Source organism: Equus caballus, chromosome 13 (genome assembly GCF_041296265.1).
Source record: "Equus caballus isolate H_3958 breed thoroughbred chromosome 13, TB-T2T, whole genome shotgun sequence".
NCBI lineage: Eukaryota > Metazoa > Chordata > Mammalia > Perissodactyla > Equidae > Equus > Equus caballus.
In genome coordinates, this window is record NC_091696.1 from 44,973,528 (window position 1) to 44,994,893 (window position 21,366).

The 21,366-nt window shown below is 44.8% G+C and overlaps 1 protein-coding gene across 2 annotated transcripts in view; it reads right to left on the reverse strand.

Moving 5' to 3' along the window:
- Window positions 1–21,366, reverse strand: part of CIITA (class II major histocompatibility complex transactivator) — a 91,405-nt gene that overhangs the window by 41,040 nt on the left and 28,999 nt on the right. The window contains exons 2-3 of one of the 2 annotated variants that reach the window (XM_023616314.2): window positions 6,303–6,448; window positions 4,883–5,637 (exon numbers count right to left, since the gene is read on the reverse strand). In XM_023616314.2, the coding sequence (XP_023472082.1) occupies window positions 4,883–5,165 (283 nt within the window). In that variant the 5' untranslated portion in view covers window positions 5,166–5,637; window positions 6,303–6,448. Of the gene's footprint in view, window positions 1–4,882; window positions 5,638–6,115; window positions 6,449–21,366 lie in introns of both variants that reach the window. The other variant, XM_070231024.1, reaches the window with a different exon arrangement.

The following is a 21,366-nucleotide window of genomic DNA, read 5'->3' on the forward strand; positions in this document are numbered from 1 at the left end:
TGTGCTGCTAAGGGTAACAACAACACAGAACAGAAACCGTGCTTGGTTGAGTCGGGCAGCGGGCAGGGAGCCAAGCTGAGCGTGGAGCGGGCCAGCGGTGGGCCAGGGAAAACCCATGGGGAAGTGCCAGCTTCCGGGAGCAGGTGTTTCTCCTTCTGAGGCACCTGGGCGTGACAGTGAAGTGGGTCTGACTGACTGGGAAGCCTCCCAAGGTGAAAGGACCAGAGTTGTCCTCACCAACCTGTCTCCTTCCAGGAGGCAAGGAGGGTCCCCGGATCAGAGCAGGAAGGGGCTCCGGGGCAAGGAAGGAGGGGAGACAGAGGGCGCAGCCCCTCTCCTCGCTGTGGTCCTCGTTCTGGTGGCTCTCATCCTAGGGACCAAATGGGGAAGGAAGCTGGAGGGAGAGCTGGGCCGCCTGGGGCCGCCTCCTTTTCCAGTAAATCAGGCTGCATCCTAGAGGGAGCCTTTGTTCTGTGGTTCCTAGAACAGTGTCCTCATGGACAAAAATACCTCTTCAGGAAAACACAGAGTGACAAAGTAGCAATGGGAAGCCAAAGAAAATATGAAACCATGCTGGGGCAGGATGTCCTACAGCCTCTGAGAAAGCTTTCTGCAAAGGCCCTGTGGGCTCCACTCCCTTCACAGACCCGAGGCTGGCTGGGTCTGACCTCGCCCCCGTCACCCTTCTGTTGACCTGGGGTCTGTGGCAGCCCTGAACCAGCTTTCCTCTCACAGAGAATACATATGCCTTATGTTGGATCATGTCACTCAGAACAGCCCCTCTGGGTCCTACTATCACCTCCATTTTACAGAAGGGGAAACTGAGGCCCAGAGGGGTCCCAGGAAGTGCTCATGGTCACACCCCTTGGGAGGAGGGAGTCACCACTGGCTCCTGGGCCATCTGAGGCCACAGCCCATGCGTTTCATCGAGTGTCAACCGAGAGCATGGGCCACATTGACTCATTTCTTGGACTGACACAGCACTCAGGCACTCAGCCCTGTGTTTCGCATGGAGCAGGTGTCTAGATATTGTGTGGGGCCCCCAGTGAGACTGTAGACACGATCGTTTTCTTAGCACCTCAACCCCCTGGTTTATTTTCCCCCTGTCTAATTTGCCTTGCCGTTAGCTCGTCCTGGAGTTATCTGTCTAATGCCAAGTGCTGCCTTGGATAGTTGCCCAGCTAGCATTTCCTTTAAACCTCACTGTGGCCCTGGGAGTTTTCTATCATCTCTCTCATTTTAGAGACCAAAAAACCGAGGGTCAGAGTGGTCCAGTCATGTGGCCAACGTCGCACAGTTTGTAAGTTGCAGAGCATGGCCTCAGACCCAGAGCTGTCTCTGGCATCCAGCCTGGTTCTTTTTCCATCACCTCCATCCTAACTCTCTTCTCTGGCCTCACGTTGCCCTTCCAGGCATTGTTACCCACTGTCGGCCAAAATTCGCCCAAGCGTTTGCTCTGATTTCCCAGGGAAGCTGCTGAGTCCCGTCAGGACAAGGACCCTGACTCCCAGGCCACCCCCAAGCTCGCCGGGGGTTGGATGCCCACATGCTGCTTTGTGTAGCAGAGTCAGAGCCCCAAGCTCACGTCCCCAGAAGTGGGCTTTCTGCACAACTGCAACCGAAGAGCTGCGAGATCTGAGGCACCTTCTGAATCATCGCGCGGTTTCACTTTGAAGACGGTCAGCCTGTTTCTGGTATGTTTACACTTCCCCCTCAGCTTGTTTGGAAGAGGCGGCCAAGCAGAAAGTGCAGCAATGTGGCCCCCTCCCCAGGCCATGACCTGAGGCAAATCACTTAACCTCTCCGTGCCTCAGTTTACTCATCTGTAAACTGAGAATCAGAGTGGTGCAAGAACCATTCACCCACCGATCTACCCACCCATTGCCCATGCACCCGCCCACCCATCACCCATCTACCCATCCACCCACCCATCTACCCATCCACCCACCCATCACCCATCTACCCATCCACCCACCCATCTACCCATCCACTCACCCATCACCCATCTACCCATCCACCCACCCATCTACCCATCCACCCACCCATCACCCATCTACCCATCCACCCACCCATCACCCATCTACCCATCCACCCACCCATCTACCCATCCACTCACCCATCACCCATCTACCCATCCACCCACCCATCTACCCATCCACTCACCCATCACCCATCTACCCATCCATCCACTCATCACTCATCCACCTACCCACCGGCCTGTCCACCTATGCGTGCATCCCTCATTCACCCATCCATCCATCCAACCTTCAACAAATACACACTGCCCACCCTGTGCCAGGCACTGTGATGGGCATTTGGACTGCATCTATGCTGGAAACATAGATCCCTGCCCTTGTGGAGCTTATTTTTCAGTGGGAGAGTCAGACAACAAACAAAAAACATAACGCAATGTAAAATATAGAGAAGGTGAAAATATCAGTCGAAAGAGGGGGCTCAGAGTGTGGGCAGGGAGTTGCAATTCTAAATGGAATGGTCAGGGTAGGCCTCGTTGAGAAAGTGACATCTGAGCAAAGAGCTGAAGTACCTGAGGAGGTTGGCTAAGAGGATGTCTGGAGGAGTGTTCCAGATGGAGAGAACAGCACATGCAGAGGTCCTGAGGTAGGCAGCATGCCAGGCCTATCCCAGGAACAGAGAGGGTGCCGGCATGGCTGGAGTAGATGGGCAAGGCAGAAGTAGGGAATGAGAGCAGAGCAGTAATAAGAGCCAGATCACGAAGGGCCTTGTGGGCCATTGTCTGGATTTAGCTTTTCCTCTGAGTGACATGGGGAGCCATAGCAGGGTTTGGAGCCGGAGAGAGGCAAGATCTTTCTAGGGTTGTAGAGAGAGTTACAAAAACTTCACATGGATGATTTCCTCTTCTGAACCCCTGTTGAAACTGAAGTCAGTGCCCTTTATTTACAACCCACGCAATTCTCTTTCCCTGTTCTCCTTCCGCACTGAAGCTGCTCCTTCCCCCGGTCCCGCAGGAGCACATCTGCCTGTAGACCTTGGCCAAGCCTTGCAGCCCAGAGGGGAGCTGGCCCGGAGACCAGGAAACAGAGCAGGGAAAGGAAGCCATTTGTCCTTCTCTGTCTCCCAGCCCCCTGAAGACCGCGCCAGCCTGAGCCCAGTTCCTTTTCTAGAGTCTCATGGGACAGAAATATAAATATTACATCCCCAGAGAGGAAATGGAGTTAAAGAAGAGGAACCAGTGCTTGAGCAGAGAGAGGTGGAGGGAGGGGCGGAGGTGTTGGGCGGTCTCACGTACAGGAGTGTGCAATTTGGGGGGTGGGGGGGTATCAAGGAGAGAGGAAGGCTTCGACCCCCCCCAGGTTGGCATGTGCGCCCCCATCAAGGGCACACAGGCTGCTTGCACTCCCATTAAGAGGCCAGGGAGATCATTTACATCATAAAGATGGCCCGTCTCCCCAGGGGTCTGTTAGGAACTGAGAGTAAAAGATGCGCCCCAGAAACCTGTAGAGACCGTAGGGGTGAGAACTGAGCCCCGAAGACAGCCAATCCCATTTCAACTTGTGTCTTGGCAGAAGCATTGGAGAAATACCCGCACCGCCCTGGTGCCCCTGGCAAGACCATCAAAAGGTTTTTTACCCCTCAAGGCCGGGTTGAGTGTAAAAGCTTGTCGCCTCCAAAGCCAGCCTCCCCCACTTCCCACCTGGGGACCCCGGGGGATGTCATCTCAGTTTTCTTCTTCATGTGTGGAATAAGAACGGAGCTCATCAAAGGGCTTAGGGTGGGCGTGAGAACTACCTAAGTGGGTGCTGGAATGTGCATAGGCCGTGCCCGGGCACTCAGTAAATACTCAATAAAACAGGAATCACTGTTATGAGCTCAAGTTTCAAGTTACTCGAAAACTATAAAGGGACCGAGAAGAGTGAGAGTTTATGACACCCAGTCATAAAATTGGAAAAGCACAGATTTGCGTTGAGACAGAACAAACTTTAGGAAGACCGTTGTTTGCCACAGAATGAAAATCTCTTTGTAACTGGGAAGGAAGACGTAGAATGTTCTAGAAGGCAAAGGTGCGAGTGGAAACAGTATGGAGTAGGCTTGTTTTTCTGATTTAAGATGCGTCGTGTCGTCAATACTCTTTTTAAAAATAAGACACTCTTTCCTTCTCTCCCTCTGATCTGGTTCTTAGTCTCTGCCTCTGTCTCTCTTTCTCTCTATCTCTCTTTCTCCTCATCTTCTTCCTCTTTCTTCTGGCTCTCCCTCCATCTCTCCTTTTCTCTGCCTCTTTCCGTTCTGTCTCTTCCTTCCTTCCTTTCTCTCTCTCCCTGTCTGTCTTTCAGTTTCTGTCTCTCTCTGTGACACAGATGCACACACATACACACAAATACCCACATATGCAAACATAAATGCACACACGTGCACAAACACACGCACTTGCACACGTATACAGACACGGCATCCTCTGCTCTCCAGCTCCTTGGCTCCTTCTCTCTGTGGCACCCCACTTCTCCATCTTTGAACCACAGTGATTGTGCCTGTATTCATCTTCCCCACTAGAGCATGAGTCTCTGGCACGCAGGTGCTGACCTGTGTACCTGTGCCCTCTCCATGCCAGGCCCTGTGCCTGACATGTCAAGGTGTCCCAGAGAGTGACCCAGGTGGGCATTTGGCGACATGCCTCCAGGATGGCTTTCTCTTAAGCTGAGTGGGAAGCATACCCAACATCCCAGACTGAGTTCTCCAAGAACTTGCTGTGCCTGCCAGCTCAACCAGAGGCCCTGATTCCTGCCTGGGTCTGCCTTCCCAGCCCAGGACAGAAACGATCACATCGACTTCCTTCCAGAGAGGAGGGACAATCCTTGAGCTGCCTACAGCCAGACATTGCTCCTTGAGCAAAGGGATGCCAACTTACCACCAGGGTCCTTGTAGCTGGGGTCCCACTCGGCCGCTGGAGCCTCTAGCCCACTCCAGCCCCATCCCAAGAGGGTCAAGTTCAGGTCTCTTTTTTCCAGCAGAGTCAAGGAGATCTTCCTGGCCAGAGCCTCACCATCCGGCTCATGGAGCAGGGCGCTGTAGTACTCCCTGGAGAGAAGCTCCTCTTCCAGCATGCTGTCCAGGAGGGCCTGGACCTCACTTGGCTGATGGCTGGACAGCAGCATCCGGACATGAGTCAGGATGGTCTGGAACTGGTTCATGGCAGGGCTCGGAGCCTAGGATCTCTGCTCACCCTGCCTGCAGCATCCAAAACATGAAGTGAAAACCAGGATGAGGGAAGCTCTGGGTTTGATTGCAGTTTATTCCTGCTTAGGAAGATTTCCTCATTTGCATCGTAGGCTGGGGTGCCTGACGAATGGATGGAAATGGGTTCTCAGGGTGATTCAGACCCCACAGATAGTCCCTGGTACCACTTGTGTGCGTGTGACAAAGAATCCCACAGCCTCGTGAGTTCCATCGGATCCAATCCAGTATTTACTAAGAGGAAGAGAACTTGCCCATCCATAGTGTAACCGGCCTTTTCAGATGCTGTATCACGAAAAGAAGGCATCGGAGCATAGAGGTCAACCAGCTGTATTTGTATCTGCCTGGGTTCAAACCCCAGCTCCATCGCTTGCTCGTTATGTGACCTTGAGCAAGTTATTCAGCCTCTTCTAGCCCCCATTTCTCCATCTGAAAAGTTGGAGTGATCATAATAGTACTCACTTCATAGAGTTGTTCGGAGGATTAAATGAGATAACGTATACAGAACACCTGGCACATCATCTACAACACATAATATTTCAAGAAATTTGAGTTCCATAAATATGAGCCATTATTATTATTATTGATTAATCAAGCAGAGAATTCTGTCTCACCTTGGGATCAACCTCATTAAACCTCAGTCTCCTCCACTGCAAAACCTCTTAATAAAGGCAATCCAAGCTCACTGAGTTGTCTTGAGAGTTAAAAGAGATAATGCATGTGAGGGACTTAGCATGGGATCTAGTAAGCACTCAATGAACATTGACTATATGCTAATATTATCACCAATTCACTAAGGCACGAAACAGAGGCTTTGCATAGGAGACAGTCTGTTTGAGGATTCTACCCTAAAAATCCCCAACCCCATTCTTCTTTATCATAGCTGATCGCTCTCCCTGAAACACACCTTGACCTTGTTTCCTCTCCCGGCTTCAGCTTTACCATCTCTCACATGGGGCCATTTGCATTGTTCATTTCGATGAGACAAATAAGGATTTCCACTTCCAGTTTGGCGGAGTAGCTCCTGTCCGACCAACTTTACCACAGATAACAACTACAAACTCTGGGGGGAGGGGAATATAAAAAGCAACTACCTGAGGGCACTGGAGAGTGACCAGAGCAGGCAGATACTGGAAGGGAGTCAACATGTGGAGGATAAGAATATCACTGGTGAATTTCCAGCTCATGAGTTTAGCCTGAAGGCAGGTCTCCATCAGTGCTGTGCTGGGGAACTAAAACCCTGAAAAAAAAAAAAATGCAAGTTTTACCGCCCTGCATAACCAGAGGACAGAATTTGGTGTAACAATAGCTGTTGGAAAGTTGGGGTAGAAATTCCAGAAAGAGAGAGACAGAGAGAAGTTGCTCAAATTCTGTATAGAAATTGCCCAAATGTCTGGCTGACCCCTGACCCACGGATGTATTCAAGGGCAGACTCCAAACAGCTTTAAGGCTAGAGGATTAAGATTTGAGCCGCAACCTACTACGGGGGTGGGGGTGGGGGGGTAGGAGACTTTGCATTTGATTTCAGACAAGATATGAGTCTGCCACAACAGCAACAAAATTCACACTCTTCAGATTATAACAGAATCCAGAGTGTTTACAACAGATTATTCACCATGTGCAGTATGTATCCAAAGTTATTTGACTATAATGAGACAAGAAAAAGGGACCCATTCTCAAGAAAAAGAAGACAATCAATGGAAACTGATCCCAAGATGACCCAGATGTTGAATTCAGAAGACAAGGATTTTTCAAGCAGTGATTTTAACCATGAATGAAAAAGACATAAAGGATGTAGAGGAAAATATGCTAATAAAAGTGAAAAGATAGGAAATGTCAGCAGAAAACTAGAAACTATTAAAAAATTACCAAATGAAAATTATCGAAGTGAAAAGTACAATATGGGAAATTTTAAAAGTCACTGGATGGGATTAACAGCAAAATGGGAATGACAGAAGAAAGAGAAACTTTATGATGGAGCAATAGAAATTAGTAGATCTGAAGAACAGAAAGAAAAAGATAGAAAAAAAATGAGCTTCAAGCATCTGTGGGACAGTCAAAAGCTCCAATTTATACATATTTAGAGTCACAGAAGGAGACGAGAGACAGAATGGAATAGAAAAAAGATTTAAAGAAATAAAGCCCCAAACTTCTCAAATTTGGTGAAAGCTCAGCAAGATAAATACAAGGAAACCACAACCAGACACGTTGTGGTCAAACTGCTGAAAGCCAAAAACAAGGAGAAACTCATGAAAACAGCCAGGTCAAAACAACACGTTACATACAGGAGAGCATGTGAATCACAACTGACTTCTCATTAGAAACTATGGGGGCCAGAAGACAGTGGAACAACATCTTGGAAGAACTGAGAAGAAAAAACACTGTCAACCCAGATTTCTAAATCCAGTGAAAACGTCATTTAAGAATGCAGGAAAAAATAGATATTGGCAGATTAAAAGAAAAGCAAAAGAATGGGTTGCAGCAGACCTGCACTACAAGAAATGCTAAAATGAGTTTTTAGGCAGAAGGAAAATGATATGGGGTAGAAACTCAGATCTCCAGGGAGGAGTGACAAGCATCAGAAACAGTGATCTCTGGGTAAATATTAAAGATTGCTTTTTCTCCTAATTTACTTAAAAACATAAATGCTTAAAGGAAAAATTATATAATTGAAGGTTAGCCCTGAGCTAACTACTGCCAATCCTCCTCTTTTTGCTGAGGAAGACTGGCCCTGAGCTAACATCCATGCCAATCTTCCTCTACTTTATATATGGGACACCTACCACAGCATGGCTTATGCCAAGGGGTGCCATGTCCATACCCCAGAACCAAACTGGCAAACCCCTGGTCGCCGAAGCAGAACGTGTGAACTTAACTGCTGTGCCACCGGGCCAGCCCTATCAGTTGCATTTCTATACACTAACAACAAAACAGCAGAAAGAAAAATTAAAAGTACAATCCTATTTGTAGTCACCACAAAAAGAATAAAATACTTAGGAATAAATTTAACCAAAGAGGTAAAAGACCTGTATACCAAAAACTATAAAACATTGTTGAAAGAAATTGAAGAAGACACAAAAAGATGGAAAGATATTCCGTACTCACAGATTGGAAGAATTAACATCGTTAAAATGGCCATACTTCCTAAAGCAATCTGCAGAGTCAATGCAATCCCTATCAAAGTCCTAGTGACACTTTTCATGGAAATAGAACAAAGAATCCAAAAATTTGTATGGAACAACAAAAGACCCCGAATAGCCAAAGCAATCCTGAGGAAAAAGAACAAAGTTGGAGAATAAATCACAAACCACACTCTCTGATTTCAAAATGTACTACAAACCATAGTAACCAAAACAGCATGGTACTGGCACAAGAAGGGACACACAGATCAATGGAACAGAATCGAGAGCCCAGAAATAAACCCACACGTCTACGGACAGCTGATTTTCGACAAGGGAACCAAGAACTTACAATGGAGAAAGGAGAATCTCTTCAATAAATGGTGTTGGGAAAACTGGACAGCCACATGCAAAAGAATGAAAGTAGACCATTATCTTTCACCATGCACAAAAATTAACTCAAAACGGATTAAAGACTTGAATATAAGACCTGAAACCATAAAACTCCTAGAGGAAAACCTAGGCAGTACGCTCTTCAACATCAGCCTTAGCAGTCTTTTTGAATGCCACGTGTCCCCAGGCAAGGGAAACAAAAGGAAACATAAATGAATGGGACTACATCAAACTAAAAAGCTTCTGCACAGCAAAGGAAACCACCAACAAAGTGAAAAGACAGCTTAACATTGGGAGAAGATATTTGCAAACCATATATCAGACAAGGGGTTAAGATCCAAAATATATAAAGAACTCATACATCTCAACAACAACAAAAACAAACAATCCAATTAAAAAATGAGCAAAGGATCTGAACAGACATTTTTCCAAAGAAGATATACAGATGGCCAACAGGCACATGAAAAGATGCTCAACATCACTAATTATTAGGAAAATGCAAATCAAAACTACAATGGGATATCACCTCACACCCGTCAGAGTGTCTTTAATTAACAAGATAAGAAATAACAAGAGTTAGAAAGAATGTAGAGAAAAGGGAACTCTCATACTTTGCTGTTGGGAATGCAAACTGGTGCAGCCACTATGGAAAACAGCGTGGAGATTCCTCAAAAAAATTAAGAGTAGATCTACCATATGATCCAGCTGTTCCACTTCTGGGTATTTATCCAAAGAACACAAAAACCCTAAGTTGAAAAGATATTTTCACCCTTATGTTCACTGCAGCGTTATTCACAATAACCAAGACTTGGGAACAACCTAAGTGCCCCTCAATGGATGAAAGGATGAAGAAGATGCAGTATATATACTCAATAGAACTCTACTCAGCTATAAAAAAAAAAAAGAAGATGAAATCTTGCCACTTGTGACTACATGTATGGACCTTGAGAGTATTATGCTAAGTGAAGTAAGTCAGACAGAGAAAGTCAAATACTGTATGATTTCACTCACAAGTGGAAGATAAAAACAACAACAAACACGTAGAGACAGAGAACAGATTGGTGGTGAATGGGTTGGAGAGTGGGCGAAAGGGGTAATAGGACACATCTGTGTGTGGTGACGGACGGTAGTTAGTCTCTTGGTGGTGAACATGACGTAGTCTACACAGAAATCGAAATGTAATGATGTACCCTGAAATTTATACAATGTTATAAACCAACGTTACCTCAATAAAAACAAACAAAAAAACTTAGGTGTTAGAAAAGAAGGGACCAAAAGAGAATTTTAGCAGACGGAATAGATAGCATGTAATCTTCAGCCGTGGCTGTGGAGAAGCTGGCAGGGGCCCAGTTGCTGGGCGGAATAAAGAAACCATGTTCTTAGGGGAAGAGGAGAGGGCAGAAGGGGTGATAAGGCTCACATGTGAGGGGATGGATTATAATTAGTTTTTGGGTGGCGAACATGATGTAATCTACACAGAATTCGAAATATATTATGATGTACATCCAAAAGCTGTATAATGTTATAATCCAATGTTACTGCAACTAAAAAAATTAAAATATATTTAAAAAAAAAAGGGAAACCATGTTCTTAAGTACCTCACCTCTGAGGCACTTGAAAGAGAGGACCAGGCCATGAGAATCCATCTCCAGGCATCCAAGGTAGGGATGAGGACCAGGCCATGAGAATCCATCAAACATCCCAAGGTGGGATGAGGACCAGGCCACGAGAGTCTATCCCCAAGCATCCAAGGTGGGGATGACGGATAATGAAACAGCAAATATTGGGTGCACAGGATCAGGGATAAAAGTAAGTTCTTCTAGCCACTTGCAAGCTTCCTTCTTCTTTCCTGCCAATCTAGCCACTGCCTCGTCACGTGCTTCATCAGGAAGCCCTGAATGCCAGCCTCTAATCAGCCACTGACTCACTGTGCCACCACAGGCAAGATATTTCCTCTCCCTGGACCACAATTTCGTCATCTGTGAAACAAATGGGTCAGATAACATGATCCCCAGGACTTCTTTCGGTTCTGAAATGCTGCCACGTTCTGGGAGAACCCACTTGTCTCAGAGCTCCACCGTATTCCTCTGCAATTAGTCAAAAGGGCAGCATCCTCCGTCTGCCAGCTTTCAGGTCCCCCTGCACCATGTTTTTTCTCATTAGCACATGCAATCTACTATTATTTGCCTGATATTTTGCCTTAATCTGGCTTATTTATTTAACTTATCATAAAAGGAAATATCATACTCCTATCCCAGTTGGAAAGTCATATCACTTGCCCAAAAATAGTGGGCAAATGGCAAACATAGGGAAAGTAAAATGATAATACGAAAGTTTAGACTTTTCTGCTCATTGAAGTGTCTGATCCTGAGGTGCAACTCTCTCTGTGACAGGGGCTGGTTAGCAAGTGCTAAAGAGATCTTAAAGATAAACTAGCACCAAGCGGAAGCTGTCTGCATCAGCACACTAGTAAAAATTTTAAAAGCTACCAGCCAGTGTGTAGAAAAACGAGAACCCTCCTGCTTTCTTGGAGAGCCTATAAAATGCTGTCATCACTTAGGGTAACAATTTGGCAATCTCTCTTTAAATGGGAGAAGTACACATCCAGCATTTCCCCTCCGCAGTATATCCCAGGAAAATTCTTACACGTGACACATGAAGCAGCATTGTTTGTGATGGCAAAAAATTAGAAATAAAAGTCAGCACAAGCATAGATATGGATATCTTTCATAAACCTTCTGGAGTACATGTGCCTTTAACGAATTAAATGTAATGGGCCAAATCGAAGAGAAGGAATTTAACGGTAGTTAGAACAAAGTTAGTCAGATCAATTACACATTGGGAGCTAGCGAAAGTTTTAAAGGTTTAATGGTTGAGTCCTTGCAATTTTCTCTTCTTTCATTTCATAATCATGTGGTATTATACGTAAATGTAAATCCATAATCTGCTGATTCCATGGGAGTGTTATATTTCTAAGAAGAGATCCTTCAAACAGGTTACTAAGGGCTCTGAATTTAGATATAGGCATTCCAGAGTCTTCTCATGAGAACTTGCCAGTCAGTCTCCACACCTGTTGTGGCATTGGTCATCCATGATTGCCCACCTGTAATTCCTTCCAGAGTCATCATAAGTTATGTGTCATTATGGCTGTGTGATGGCACTTCCACGAAAAACTGATAATTTTAGAGAAAAGTGCCGTTTATCTTAAGTGCTGTGTATTGAAGGATAGTGTCTTTAAACGGCTTCTGCTTGAGAACCCCACGTGGTAAACTGAGCAGATTAAACCTGCCTCATGGATGGCAGTTGTTTGGAGCATGGCTAGACATGGCAGCGTTTGAGTTCTATTCCTAATTCTGGTTGTATTCTATGTTTCTTAAAATTATTTGATTATCGTTACAAAGTTGGATGGTTTTTAAGCTAAGAACAAATTTCTATATATTGTGTCTAAGCTTAAGAATGCCTGTCTCAGAGAGGAAGGCATTATAATATTTAGGAACAGTGCCTATCTATAATTGCATCTTTGTGTGTTTATGACTTGATTAGCTCCCTCCTCCCGTGTGGCGTTACTGTGTATACACTCAGTTAAGCCCTTGTGATGTGTTGTGTCGCTGCAGACTTTGGCAGCATGAAAATAACGTGTAAAGCCAGATCTTATGACTACAGAATCAAAGTTATTGAATTTTATTATTGTAAGTTGAAATTTAACATGTATAAACAAAAACCAATAAAAGAATACAGTCCTATGCAGCATAACGACATTTTGGTCAATAATGGACTACGTAGACAACGGTGGTCCCATAAGATTAGTCATACAGCCTAGGTGTGTAGTAGGCTGTGACATCTAGGTTTGTGCAAGTACTGCAGGGGAAGAAAAAATTTTCCTCTACCCTTCTAGGTTCTTCTGGCTGATCCAAGAGTTAAACTGACATGAGACAGATTGATAGGAGAAAAACAAACAAAAGTTTAATAACATATGCACGTGGGAGACAACCAGGAAAAATGAGAAACTCGCCAAAATGGTCAAAGCCCTCACCTTAAATACCATCCTCAGCTCAGAACAAAAGGAAACGTTGGCGGGGAGGGCAGGGGGAGAGTCAGGGCCCCAAAGGAAGGAAGGCAATTCACAGGTAGGTGAAAAGGAGCAAGTGTTTGGAAAACAAGTGACTGTTTGTCCGCACAGAAACAGAAGAACACAGAGGGGAGCCCAACAAACAGGCTTTTCTAGATTCCTCCCTGTCTGCCACCCAGTTCATGTCCTGCTAAGGTGAGAGCTCACTGGCTGAGATAGGTTTTTTATTTGAACTCTTTTAGGCAGTTAAGGGGGAGGTAACAAGAAAAACTTTCTGAATCTTTTGTTTCTGAAAAATAATTAGCCAAAAATAATCCTCACGTTAAAGAGACACATTTTGGGGTGGCAAATTTTGTTCCCCTTCAGTACACTCTACCATGTTCGCCCAACAACAAAATTGACTAATGACACATTTCTCAGAACGTATCCCTGTTGTTGTGACACACGACAGTAGAGTCATTTCATTGAGGATCAAAAAAAAATCACCCCAAGAAACTTGAAAACAACTTAAATATCCCAAAAGGAGAATGCAGAAACAAGTTGCATTTATTCCTGCAATGCAATCCTACACAATAGTTAAAATAAGTGAAATACGGCAAAGCTGGTATTAACAGGCAAAGCTCAAAAACTTAAAATGATCAATTATCAAGACGGGAGACTGGTTGTTTCTAGAGCAGAGAGGGTGTGGCAGGGAGAGGAGTAAAGGGGAACAGTGTCAGGAGGGCGTTCACAGGGGACTTATTTATTTCATCAGCAGATTTGCGATTACACAGCTATTCATACTCTTATTTGTTATAACTTCCCTCATGTCTAAACATCCTATTAGATTGAGTCTTATGAAATTGCTGATCCTTGTCTGTTTTAATCTACAAAAATAGCCATTTCATACGGTGTGACCTAGAACAATGACAAAGGTGACAAGGATAAAGAACTGAAAGGGGGCTTTCTTGGTATGGGATTCACTGTGATTTAAAGAAGAGGTGACCCCCTCCTCTCCGGTTAGCTGGTGACCAGTAGGGCAGTGCAGGAGCCACACTTTGGGAAACACTGATTTAGCGAATGTTGTCTTGGTTCCATCACAAATGAAGACCTGCGGTCTGGCTTTGGGGATGAGAAACTTGCGGTCTGAGACGAGAAGCAGGGAAAAGAGAAGGTGCTGTGGGGTCTGCAGAAAGGAGGCAGTGCAGCTGGCCCACATGCAAGACCCTCATGCTCTGGGCCCCCAGATCAAGGTCAGGGCTCAGGGAGTCCTTGGGGTCGCCTACCCGCTGAGCGAGAGGCAATCACCTTCTATCTTGTGCTCCTGCGGCTTGGAGATCAATGGTGATACCAGTGATGTATTAAAATATTCAGACACATTTCTTGAGTGAGAATAGGAAGAAGTCTGACACTTGCTGTATGTGGTCCCGTCATCACCAAAGGCACCACAAGGTAAGCGTTAATCGTCTCATCTTGCAGATGAAGTCCAGAGACGTGAAGTTGCAGAACCTAAGCAGGAACCTAGGGAGGAAGGCCGGGCTGTGGGTTTGCAAAAGGAGAAGAGAGCCTGGAGCACCATCTCTGCTGGAGTGGCTGCTTCCTCCTGGGAGGCCAAGGAGACCAGCTCCCTGGGCCCATGGGCCCCGTGAGCATGGAAGGGCTGGGCCCTTGGCTGCCGTTTGTCTGCCCAAAGACCAAGACAATGGGCCGCTGCATCTCAGCCTGAGTTACCTTGACCGCGGTTTGGGGATGTGGACTGCTGCCTTTGCTCTTTGGGTTTTCCCCCAAGCCATGTGGAGTTCACTCCTAGCTTGTGACTGTGGAGGTAGTGGGGAGGGTGGGTGGGGACCGGCGTGTCGTCTACAGGTTGATGATATGACCCACGGAGGCTCATGGGGACCAGAAGTGGGAGTCAGGAGACCTGGGCCCAGTGGGGTGCTGGAGTTGGCTTCACTATCTCCCCCTCCGCCGCCAACATCATCATCCATCACCACCCTCATGTCCTCTCCACCAGCCTCATCATTCCCACCATTTCCACGATCACCATCACCTCCAGCCCCTCCATCATCATCATTCCTACCATCTCGATCGTTTCTACCATCCCACCGCTACTTTCATCACATCTACCACCTCCACTGCTGTCATGATGACCACCAGCTCCACCAGCTCCCCACCTCCATCATGACAAGCACTGCCCCGCTACCGCAGCGTTGTTACTGCCTCTGGCTCCATGCATTTCAACTCAGAAATCTCAGCAGCCTATAAGGTGGGTACTCTTATTATCACCATGATGAATGAAGCTTGAAGAACATTCAAAACCAGGTCTAAGTGATTCTTCTTGACACTCTTAACAAGGGGTTGTTGGGACCACTTATTGACACGGAATTTGACCTGGTATGGAGATGCCACCTGTTTCTCCCAGTGGTCAGTTCTGGAGACACAGAGAGGACCAAATATTTCTCTACAAGAGGATTAATGCTTACAAAAGGAGTTTGGGAATCATAGGAACCTGAGGCTCAGAGACATCAAGTGTCCTGCTTAAGGTCACACAGCCACTATCGGCTAGGATTTAAGCAGAGAGTGTCTGCTGTCAAAACCTACAGGATCCCAAACTTAACCTCTGCCTTAGTCACAGAGCTGGGGTGATGCAAGTGCTTTGCGAACTATCAAGACTGTGGCAGCCATGGAGATGTGACCCTCAGGTCTCTTCAAGAGAAAACCTGCCGTGGGGTTTGCAGTCAGCAGACAGCTTCCAGCCATGGATGCCTCCAGGCTCTGCTCAGCTTGTAAGTTCATGGCGGGTGCTTCCCAGGCAGTCTCTGGGCAATGACTGGGTGGCAGTGACGAAAGGAATCACCCTCTCTGGGCAGTGTGGGACTCTTCTATGGGTGACCTATATACCCAGGCCCCCGGTAGACTGGCAGAGCCTTCTCACAGCTGCTGTGCCATCTGAATCTCTTCGTGCACAATCCTCCAGTCTTCCCCCTTTCTTGTCACAAGTGTCAGATCTGCCTGCCCATTCCTGCCCTCTGCCCGCTCTATCTTTCAGAATTATTATCTGCTATAAATCTCTTGTACCCCAGCTCTGTTTTGGTATCTGCTTCCTGGAGGACCTCAGACAACACAAAGTTAGCAGAGGCAATTGTCTTCCTTCCCGGCCTTAAGGAGAGACTTTAGACACGTGCCCTTTAGCCCTGTGGAATGAGTGTATACCAACACGACCATTTCCCATAGCAACCATCACTATCATAAATCAACTGGAGCATCATAACTCTGCACTGATACACATCTGACCTTTGCTGACTGAAAGGCAGCCGTGGGGTCAGAGCATGTGGCTAGTTTTGTTGTCAGTACAGGTGGATTTGAATCCCTGTTCTACCATGCATAAGCTTGAGCGTATCCTTTTACCACTCTGTGCCTTAATGCCTAATTTCCCCATCTTTGAAATGGCATTCATCATCCCAACCTGGCAGGACTGTTTTGAGGGCTGAATTACTTAAGGTAACAGAAAACAGGTGCCCAAGACCTGACATATAGTGGGCATCCAACAAATGCACTCATTTATTGAGTGCCTAACCTGAGTGTGGCACTATGTCAGGCAATGGGGATACAGCAGGGAACAAAAAAAGACAAAAATTCCTGCTCTCATGGAACTTACAGTCTTACGAGCTAAAGCTCAATCTGAAAGATCTTGAAGATATCCTAGCTGGAAAAATTAAATAAGCTAAGCCTGTCTTTTGAGAAGGGAAAAATACGAGATGAGGAATATAAGAATCTCTTGTTAAATGGGAAATCAACTTTAGTTCAAGGAAAACCAGGAAGCAATCTCTTGGAGCTTTGGACATCCAGGGCTGGGCATGAGCTGTCTCCGCCTTGAAGTATAAAGAGGCGTAGATTGAATAATCAAAGTGGGTTAGCTGCATTCAGTAAGCTAAGGTCAAAGGTTCCAGGTCAGAGTGCATTTTGTTCCTTCTTAGGAAGTTCCATTATCGCAAGGTCCAAAGAGATAAACGTTCTCTTGAAGGTATACAGAGTCTGTTTTTAATTCTTCTAGTTATCATTTTATTATTTATTTTTAACTTAATTATATTATGGCCAGAGAATGTAGCCTGTATGATATATGTTAAGGCTGATTTTACTATCCAGCTTATGGTCCATTTTTGCAAACATTCCGTGTATGCTTGAAAAGAATGTGTATTCCTCCAACTTTGGATGCAGTTTTCTTCATACGTCCCTTACGTTGAGCCTGTTAATTGTGATGTTCATACCTTATTTATCTGCACTGGATTTTTTGTCTGTTCAATCTGCCCATTGATGAGAAACAAATCTTAAAATTTTCCAAAATGATGGTGGAGTTGTCAATTTCTCCTAGGAGTTCTATCAACTTTTGCTTTATATTTTTTGAGGCTGTTTTATCAGTGCATTGGAGTTTAGAATTGTTACACATTCTTGTTGAATTGAACTCTTTATCATTATGTAATGACTCTCTTGACCTCAGATAACGCTTTTATCTTAAGGTCTATTTGTCTTGTACTAATATAGTGAAATTACCTTTATTTTGATTATATTTACCTGGTATATCTTTTTCCCATCCTTTGACTTTTAATCTCTCTAGTGTCCTTAAGTTTTAAATATACCTCTTGTACACAATATATCAAGTCTAAAAAGCATTGTCTTTCGACTGGAGGGTTTGATCCATTTACATTTACTGTAATCACAAACCTATCTATATACATTAATACAACGTGTGCTTTCTATTTGTCCCACTATTCTAGTTTCTTTTTCCTTCTCTCCTTTCTTTCCTTCTTTTGGATTGAAGTGTTGCTTTTCTTTTCCTTTTTCTATTCCTCATTCCACATTTTGGAATTAATTGGGAAGTTTTACACCTCATGCCCATCCTTTTAGTGGTCACTCTAGCTATTTTAACATCAATACTTAAAGTCTAAATCTAATCAATAGTTTTACCTTTTCTTAAATAATATAAGAACCTTAAAATACTTTAACATCAATCACTCCCTCCCAAGGTATATGACATTATAAATCCAATACTTTAGTTCTGGTTTATCTTTTCCCAAGTTAGACATTGTCCGTGTTGTATAGTTAATTTTTGTTTCAACTTCCTTACACATTTACCAATATCTTTGCTCAGCATTCCTTCTCAAGTCATAGGCCTTTCAGTTGTGATTTTCCTCGTTTCTTAAGTATCTTTTAGAATCTCCTTTAATGAGAATTTTTTTATGGTAAACTCTGTTTTTGCATGAAATTACCTTCCTTTAGGTATTTTTCTTAAAAGATAATTTTGGTGGTTGCAAACTTCTACATTGACAGTTGTTTTCTCTCAGTGTTGATTTCTCACTTTTCTCTGACTTTCATGTTGCTGCTGAGGAAGAAGCTATCAGACTAATTGCTATTCTTGGCAGATCTGTGCTTTCTTTCTGGCTTCTTTTGAGTTTTTCTTTTATGTTTTATTGCTCTGTACTTCCTTTTTATTTATCCTGCTAAGGATTCAGTGAGATACCTATAAGCAAGGACAGGTATCTGTCAAGAATTTTGCCGATTTTTCAATCATATCTTTGAATATCACCTCCCTCCCATTTTCTCCATTATTTACTTTTGAAACTCCTCTTTGTTTTATATCAGACCTAACACACTACTCTCCGTGTCTTTTAACATACCTTTCACATCCTTCTTCCTAAGGATAAGTAAACCAGAAAATATACTAATCTACTGTTTAATCTGTCTGCTAAGTTTTAATTGTTAGTTATTATATTTTTCTTTCTAGAAGTTATTTTTTGTTCTTTGTGAAACTTGCTCAGTTGGTGTTTGTTGTCTTTTGTTCCCTGATAATTTTTTTCAAGCTTCCTCCTTTAATCTTTAAATATATTCAGTGACCTTCTAGTAGATGTTTAACAACTGGCCCTCTCTCCAAAAATAAATTTAAAATAAATAAATACCATCAGGGGCCGGCCTGTTAAGTGCGCAGCAGTTAAGTGCGTACTTCCGCTTCAGTGGCTTGGGGTTCGCCGGTTCAGATCCCGGGTGTGGATGTGGCACTGCTTGGCAAGCCATGCTGTGTTAGGCGGCCCACATATAAAGTAGAGGAAGATGGGCATGGATGTTAGCTCAGGGCCAGTCTTCCTCAGCAAAAAGAGGAAGATTAGCAGTAGTTAGCTCAGGGCTAATCTTCCTCAAAAAAAAAAAAAAAAAATACCGTCATTTATAGTGTTTGCCAACTTCCATGGTGTAAATACCCTCACTATAGCCAATTTCAAACTACCAACACGATATTGCTGAACATGGAGTTGATGGTGAGCTGGCTTGAGCACGTTGCTGATTTCAAACATGTTCGTATTTATGTTCTGGTATCTGAAGGCTGTTGGTTTGTTTCTGCTCTTTATCATGACTACTCATTTCCACTCGTGGTATTGTGTTCCCTTTTCTCCATGTGCGATTTTTTGGACTATGAGCCAATCATTTCCTTGGAACTTTACTGTAGGCGATCTTTGAGTCCTGGTGTAAATTCCATTAGCGAGTAGTCAACTTCACTTGCTCATTCCTGGGGACCCTACTTCCAACTTGTAACATCTTTAAATTAAATTATTTGCTTGAGATTTTTTTCTTTTACTACTCAGATAGCCTGAAATCAGATCACAAGCCTGAGTGAGGACCCCCTTGTAATGACAAATGCTCAGGTGAGATTTTTGCCTTCCCCCACACTCAGCCTGAGATTGGGATGGGCAAGTTTCAGGAGCCCCTCTTCTGCCTGGGAGGGTTTGTTTCTCACTCACTCTTACAGAGGAGGTATACTTCTTTGTGGTCCAGCTCTACGAAAGGATCTACGGCTAAATTCCGCCTGGGGTGTGCCCTAGACTCTGTCCCGCCCTCACACCTTCTACAGCCTTTAGAGGGGAAGCTCAAATTCTCCAGAATTTGGAAGAAACTCTCAGGAAAACCCTGGCTTTGGAGGTGCTCACTACCCAACATTCCTGACTCCGTGTCTTCAGGGACTCTGGATTCCTTCCCTTTGTGCTAATGTGCAATGTGTTTAAAAGGTGAGTTCGACTATTTTATTCAGGATTTTAGTTTCAGAGGGCAGACTATTAGGGTATCTGACTCTCCATCGTGCTAGAATTAGAAGTCTTTTTATCACTTTTAATACAGAAACGACTTCATGGCATGTGAAATTTCCTGGAATCTTTTTCCAAGTCCTCTCCCTCCTTGGACAAAGTCTGCTGCTCCTCAGGCTATTAAAGTTTGGCATCGTTTCTAGCTGTTTATATAGCCACTAGAGTTGCTATGATTCCTTCCAGAACTATTTATGACAAACCTGCATTAAATCAGAGCAGTTCTGACTAAAGATAAATCTACCCAACCATAATACAACCTCTCTTTCTTCTACACACGCTCAAAAACAAAACGGCTGGCCCTGAACTCAAAACCTGCTCCTCTCTCTTTGTTCCCTGAGTCAGCGAATGATGCTCCCTCCACCCAGGCGGCCAGGTCAAAGACCTGGAGACCAGCTTCCTCTCGCATGGTGTCTTCTTCGGCTATGCAATCCCTTCCCAGGTCATTTGAGTATATGGCTAATGTATTTCTGGAGTTTTTTAAAGATCGGCACTTGAGCCAGCATCTGTTGCCAATCTTCTTTCTTCTTCTTCTCCCCAAAGTCCCCAGTACGTAGTTGTATATTCTAGTTGTGGGTCCCTCTGGTTGTGGCATGTGGGACGCCGCCTCAGCATGGCCCGATGAGCAGTGCCATGTCCACACCCAGGATCCAAACACGTGAAACCCTTGGCCTCTGAAATGGAGGGCACAAACTTAACCACTCGGCCACGGGGCTGGCCCCTGGAGTTTCTTATCCACCTTCATCCTCCATGTCTACCCAGCCTAAATTATAATCCTTAATTAAAATCCTCCCATCCTCTCTCCTCTAGCCTCCTATGTGGTCTTCATTTAATAGCACATTATTTGACAGTTAATCTTCCCGACAACCCTATGAGGTAGGTACTGTCGTCGTTCCCATAATAAAGATGAAGAAGCTGAGGCTTATAAAGGTTAAGTGAGGTCCCAGGGCTAGTCAGTGGTGGAGCCCAGCTCCATGCAGTGGTCTGATCTAGAGCCTAATCTTAGCCACTACTCTCTAAAGTTTGTTTTTCTGCCTTCAGGCTCACCTCCTCTGATTCACTCTCCCTCCTGTAGCAGCTGGAGGGATCTTGCTGAACTGCAACACTGATCGCGTCCTGCCTCAGCTCCAAATCGCCAGTGGTTCCCCACTGCCTTGGGCTAAAACGTCGATTCTTCAATAAGGCTCATGTCTACAGCCTCATCTCCTATTACGTTTCTAGAAGTTCATTCCTCGCCCCATTTCACTCTGCTGCAGCCACATCACACCCACTCGCAGCATCTGAAGGGAAGCCGTGCTCTTCTATCCTTCTGTGACTTCAACTCACACTCTTCTCTGACTGCATACATTTTCCCCTCTTCTTTACTTGGTGAACTCCTACACATCCTTCAATACCCAGCCCAAATGTTACTTAGTGGAAGACTTTCCTGACCTCCCTCAGGCGGAGCTAATTGTGTCCTTTGCCCTATAACACC